General features: G+C 39.3%; 1 protein-coding gene across 1 annotated transcript in view; it reads right to left on the minus strand.

Annotated features, from left to right (window-relative positions):
* The window catches only part of CFAP61 (cilia and flagella associated protein 61), a 722,434-nt gene that overhangs the window by 201,290 nt on the left and 514,357 nt on the right, over nt 1-6,787 (minus strand). The window contains exon 21 of the mRNA XM_007948197.1: nt 18-310. Coding sequence (XP_007946388.1) covers nt 18-310 — 293 coding nt within the window. The remainder of the gene's footprint in view (nt 1-17; nt 311-6,787) is intronic.

A 6,787-nucleotide genomic window follows, 5' to 3' on the forward strand; every position in this document is an offset into this window, starting at 1 on the left:
GCACAGGGGCTACTCACGGAGCATTGAAGTCTGAAAGGCTTGGTGGGTGTGGTGAAACTGGCACATTTGATGGGGTCGGGGTACTGGCCGTCGTTCCACTGTGCCAGGAGTGCATCCTGGTAGATAGTAACTCCAGCTTCTCTGAGTGCATCTACCACTGCACTTTTCACTGAGTAGTTGTTGATACAGGTGATGATGGAGGTGGATGGGAGCTGCACGAAGTGGATGCTGGAGCCTCTCACACCAAGGTTTAAGAGCGTTTCCACTGTGGTGTAAGTGTCGATTGTATTGCCATAGACAATGACATTCCCTAGAAAAGGAGGATATAGTTTATCAAAAGCCTTATTAGTCAAATGCTAATAATGGAGAATTGTTCCCTATAACCCTCTATTTTTCAGCTCCAGGGAAGCCATTGGTGTTACCTAGCAACGATGAGCAAGATAATTTAGTAAAGAATTGGCACAAAACATCCCACAAAGTAGTCAAGTACTTTTAACACAAAAGTAGGACATTCATTTATGTCCCCATAATTTGAAAGGTAAAATTATACTGAATGGAACTGTCTAGCATAAAACCTTGCATCTGGCTTTTGTTCCTTATTTGCTACATTTATGAAAGAAACAAAATTATTAACGTTTGCAATCTATAAAAGTTCTTCCTAAAAGATGAAAAAAATCCTACAAAACATCCATGTACTTCATGTTACTGATGATATTTTAAGGTTTAAGTATTGAACTGAGCTGATTTTAAGAAAATTTTTCCTTCTCTGATAGCTAAAGACTAGAATATTCTGTTTTTCCACAGATGATTTTATGGAAATTCAAATACTGAGTTTTAGAATATAGTGTCAAGAGCTAGCAAAAGGGACTGACAAAATAATTTGAAAGATATCCCCCATATAGGAGCATTTTGATGTAACAGCCCAAAGTATAAATCTGCACTTCTTAAGAGGGCTACAGAAATAGTTCAGTATACTATTCTACAAATGTAATCAGTTTTAAGATCAAAGTATGAAATTTAATATTAAATAAGTGAAATGTATTTTATGCTATTTATGTGCTATTATGCAAATGGTTAACATGCTAACCAAAAGGTTGGAAGTTCCAGTACACCCAGAGGTGCCTTGGAAGAAAGGCCTGGTGATCCACTTAACAAAAATCCACTGTTGAAAACCCTATAGAGCACAGTTCTACTCTGACACACAGGGGGCTGCCGTGAGTCGAAGTTGACAGCAATTTTTGTTTGTTTGTTTGTTTTATATGCTATTTATGACATTGAATTGGCATTTTTACCCAGGAACTGCTGTCTATGCACCTTTGTAAGAAACTGCTATAGATGCCCCTTTCAGGTAAGATAAAATTTTACTGTAAAATGTCTACTTCATTGAATCTACCAATGTATCTATTTCTTACCTGTTCATGAAATGATATAAAAAGGAATTTTACAAATCAAAATAAACGGCGACTGTATTTATTCATCTTAGTTTAACAAATTATCGATTTATCAGAATTAATTACAATCAATTATTAAAAATTGATTACACTCCAAAATTGAACAGGAGATGTGATGGCTTGACTTATCTGCTTAGGACAAAATGAACTAAGATAAATTTCACAATATTTCTGTGAGGGCAACAGCATCTAGATAGTTCCCTCATATTTCCTGTTCCTCAAATATGAGATGCCAAGAGGGCACTGATGCCAGGGAGAAGGACTTTCCTTAACCCTTCACTACAAAAAATTGTGTGGCCATGATGCTCTCTGTGTTCAGATGCAATAATATACCACTCCTCAGTGAGCTGCATTTTCCTTGGCTGAAAGAGCCAATATTCTGTTTAAATCATTCAGGCTTCCACCTGAATGAGACCCTGAAACCCAGAATGGCTTGATGATCCACCTCCAAAAATCACTCATTGAAAACCATGTGGAGCACAATTCTATTCATGGGGTCACCATGAGTTGGAATCGACTTGAGGGCAGTTGTTTTTTATTTTTAAATAGATAGATATTCTAATTTTTAAATAGTTCTAGCTATCTTTAAGCTTAATTTGAAATAAAATTTCCTAATAAATTTCTTAACACAGCCATCAGAGTGATGCAAATCAAAACCACAATGAAGTAACACCTCACTCATAAAAGGATGGCTAAGATTTTTTTTTAAAAAAGGAAAATGACAAATGTTGGTGAGGATAAAGGGAAATCAGAATCCTTGTCCACTGCCGGTGAGAATGCAAAATGGCACAGCCATTGTGAAAAACAGTGTGATGGATCCTCAAAAACTAAAATATAACTACTGTGTTGTTGTTAGGTGCTGTCAAGTCATCTCTGACTCACAGAGATCTTATGTACAACAGAACGAAACACTGCCCGGTCCTGTGCCATCCTCATGATCCCTGCCATACCCAAGCCCATTGTTGCAGCCACTGTGTCAATCCACCTTGTTGAGGGTCTTCTTTTTCGCTGACCCTCCACTTTACCAAGCATGATATCCTTTTCCAGAGACTGATCCCTTCTGACAACATGACCTAAGTAGGTGATCTCTGGCCTGCTTCCATGGAGCATTCTGGCTGCATTTCTTCCAGGACAGATTTGTTAGTTCTTTTAGCAGTCCACGGTACTTTGAGTATTCTTCAGAAACACCACAACTCAAAAGCACCAACTCTTCTTTGATCTTCTTTATGCATTGTCCAGCTCTCACATGCATGTGAGGTGACTGAAAATACCATGGCTTGGGTTAGGCACACCTTAGCTTTCAAGGAGACATCTTTGCTCTTCTGCACTTGAAAGAGGTCTTTTGCAGCAGATTTGCCTGGTGCAATATATCTTCTGATGTCTTCACTGTTTCTTCCATTCGTGTGGAACCAAGTAATATGAAGTCTTTGACAACTTCAATCTTCTCTCCATTTATTGTGATTCTGCTTATTGGTCCAGTTGCAAGGAGTTTTGTTTTCTTTGTATTGAGGTGTAAGCCATAATGTAGACTGTAATCTTCATCAGTAAGTGCTTCAAGTCATCCTCACTTTCAGCAAGCAAAGTTGTGTCATCTGCATATTGCAGGTTGTTAATGAGCCTACATCCAATCCTGATGCCATGTTCTTCTTTATATAGTCCAGCTTCTTGTATTATTTGCTCAGCATACAGATTGAATAAGTATAGTGAAAGGATATAACCCTAACGCACGCCCTCCCTGACTTTAAACCATGCAGTATCCCCTTGTTCTGTTTCAACCACAGCCTCCTGCCCTATGTACAGGCTCCTCATAAGTATAATTAAGTGTTCTGAAATTCCCATTCTTCTCAATGTTATCCATAATTTGTTATGATCCTCACAATTGAATGCTTTTGCATAGTCAATAAAAAAACAAGTAAACATCTTTCTAGTTTTCTTTTCTTTCAGCCAAGATCCGTCTGACATCAACTATGATATCCCTCATTCCACATCCTCTTCTGAATCCAGCTTGCATTTCTGGAAGTTCTCTGTCAATATACTGCTGCAACCATTTTTGAATTATCTTCAGTAAGATTTTACTTGCATGTGATATTAATGATATTGTTTGATAAATTCCACATTCTGTGGGATCACCTTTCTTTGGAATGGTTACAAATATGCATCTCTTCCAGTCAGTTGGCCAAGTAGTTGTCTTCCAAATCTCTTGGTATAGCTGAGTGAGTGCCTCCAGCACGTCATCCGTTTGTTGAAACACCTCAATGGGTATTCCGTCAATTCCTGGAGCCTTGTTCTTTGCCAGTTCCTTCAGTGCAGCTTCGATTTTTTCCTTCAAGACCATTGGTTCTTGATCATGTGCCACCTCCTGAAATGGATGAAACTCCACCAATTCTTTTCAGTACAGTGATTCTATGTATTCCTTCCATCTTCTTTTGATGCTTCCTGTATCACTCAATATATTGCCCATAGAATCTTTCAATATTGCAACTCGAGGCTTACCTGTTTTCCTCAGTTCTTTCAGCTTGAGAAACGCTGAGAGTGGTCTTCCCTATTGGTTTTCTAACTCCAGGTCCTTGCACATTTCATTATAATTGAGTTTGTCTTCTTGAGCTGTTCTTTGAAATCTTCTGTTCAGCTCTTCTAGCTTGTCATTTCTTCCATTTGCTTTATTATTATTATTATTTTTATTTTAAGAGCTTGTTTTACATTCAATGTAATGCATACATTTAGTTTCATTCCCCACTCGCCATGTCCAACTCTAACCCAGTTTCCTCCCCTCCCGACCCTGCAACCCTCCCCCTGGGCCCCTCATAATTATTTATGTGCTCCTGTTTGTCCTGCATTTCCTCAGTTTGAATGTTGGTCCTCTGGTGCCCCATGGTCTGTGACTCTAAGAGATGTATTACCATAGAGTATGTGGGTGCTGCATCCTGGGTTGAGTGATCTGCGTGTACATCTTGTTAACTATTGGGCTGAGAGCCCACCCCTGGGGGTGAGTTTTATTTCAGGTGCAGAATGTATTCCAGGGCCATAGCATTGGGAGTCTCACCAGACTTCATCTGACCAGTATTTCTGGTCATTATTGAGATTTTGGATTATGTTCCACGTTTTCCTTCCCACTCTATCCATGATCTCCAGATTTGATCCTTTCCTGAGTGGCTGGTATTGGTAGCTGGGCATCATCTAGTTCTTCTGGTCTCGAGGGCCATCATGTCCTAGGGCTGATTGCTTCTAAATGCCCTTTTTTTTGTTTGTTTGTTTTGTGTTCTTCTTCACTTCCAATGCTTGGAGACCATTAGCTGCATCTTAGATGGCTGCTTGAAAGCTTTTAAGACCCCAGTCGCCGCTACTCACCAATGTAGGATGTGGAGCAATGCTTTCATATATTTTGTTGTGCCAATTGAGTCTGATGTCCCCTAGTACTATGGTCCTGAGGTAGTAGATCTATTGGATCTCTCTCTCCCATAGTATCAGGATGTCTGTGAGGGATTACTCTGTGTCTGTCTTCTATTGTTTCTGTAAGGAATGCAAGTATTTTGTATCACTGGTGTCTGTGCAAGATTAGCCTCAGCTGAATCTATCCTTGGTCTAGAGTATACCTCTGTTCTCTGACCCCCATCTGATCATCTCAGGTGTTTATGTGTTTATCTGTATAGCCTAGTGTTTGGTGTTAAGGGCAATGTGGCATTGTGGACACATTGGTTGGTATTAGCAACTGTCATCTATCTCTTATATGCACAGTTCGATGTCCTCTCATTTCCCAATGTTATTATGGTGGTCATATATCCTTCTTGTATATCCCACCCCCTAACTATGGCAGCATGTAAGCCCCAACTACCCCAAAATCAATCCCTCCTCTCCCCTCCCATCCTGGTAACCTACTAGATGATTTCCTTTCCCAAGCAAACCCTTCTCTGTCTTTTTACAGTAATGGGCTCATGCAGTACTTGTGCTTCTGCAATCGACTTATTTCACTCAGCATAATATCCTCCAGGTTCATCCATGTTGCGAGATGATTCACATATCCCACATTGGTCTTTAATGGGGCATAGTATTCCATTGTGTGGATATACCATATTTGATTATCCACTCATCTGTTGATGGGTATTTAGGTCATTTCCATCTCTTTGCTATGGTGAATTGTGCTGTGATGAACATAGGTGTACATATGTCTGTTCATGCACCATCTCTCACCTCTTTAGGATATATTCCTATTAATGGAATTGCTGGGTCAAATGGTACTTCTACTTTCAGTTTTTTAAGGAAATGCCATACTGTTTGCCACAATGTTTGTACCATTTTACAATCCCACCGGCAGTACACAAGAGTTCCAATCTCTCCACAACCCCGCCAGCATTTGTTACTATCTGATCTGTTGAACTTTGCTACTATTGCTGGGGTGAGATGATATCTCATTGTTGTTTTGATTTGCATCTCTCTAATGGAAGGGAGGTTTGGCAATCTACTTCCGTAGTGATACTGCCTCGGCAACCCAAGGAGGGGTCACTATAAGTCCAGTCCGACTCGAAGGCACATAACAGCTACAACAAATGATTAATGATCGTGAGCAATTTCTCATGTGTTTGTTGGCTGCTTGTATATCTTTGGTGAAGTGTCTGTTCAAGTCTTTTGCCCACTTGTGAATTGGGTTATTTGTCTTTTTGGTGTTGAACTGTTGAAGTTTTATATAGATTTTGGAGATAAGTCCTTTGCCAGATATGTCATAGGCAAATATTTTCTCACAATCTGTAGGTTCTCTTTCTACACTTTTGATAAATCTTTCGATACGTACAAGAATTTAATTTTTAAAAGGTCCCAGTCATTATGCCATAAATTAGGACTCCTAGATTTGCCCACATTTTATCTTTGATGAATTTTATAGTTTTGGGTTTTACATGTAAGTCTTTGATCCAGCTTGAGTTTGTTTTTGTCTATGGGGTGAGGTATGGGTCTTGTTTCATTTTTTACAGGTGGATATCCAGTTTTGCCAGCACCATTTGTTAAAGAGGCTGTCTCTTCCCCATTTAATGGGCTTTGGGCCTTTATCAAAGATCAGTTATCCATAGATGGATGGGTCTATGTCTGGACTTTCGATTCTGTTCCATTGGTCTATCTGTCTATCATTGTACCAATACCATGCTGTTTTGACAACTGTGGCTATATAGTAGTTCTTAAGATCTGGGAGTGTGAGACCTCCCACTTTGTTTTTCTTCCTGAGAAGTGCTCTGCTTATTTAAGGTCTCTTTCCTTTCCATATGAACTTAGTAATTAGTTTTTCCATGTCCTTAAAAAATTTTGTTGAAATCTGGATTGGGATTGCATTAAATGTATAGATTGCTTTA

This window comes from Orycteropus afer, unplaced genomic scaffold, assembly GCF_000298275.1.
Source record: "Orycteropus afer afer isolate SDZICR_OR568_19922 unplaced genomic scaffold, OryAfe1.0 scaffold00208, whole genome shotgun sequence".
NCBI classification, from domain to species: Eukaryota; Metazoa; Chordata; class Mammalia; order Tubulidentata; family Orycteropodidae; genus Orycteropus; species Orycteropus afer.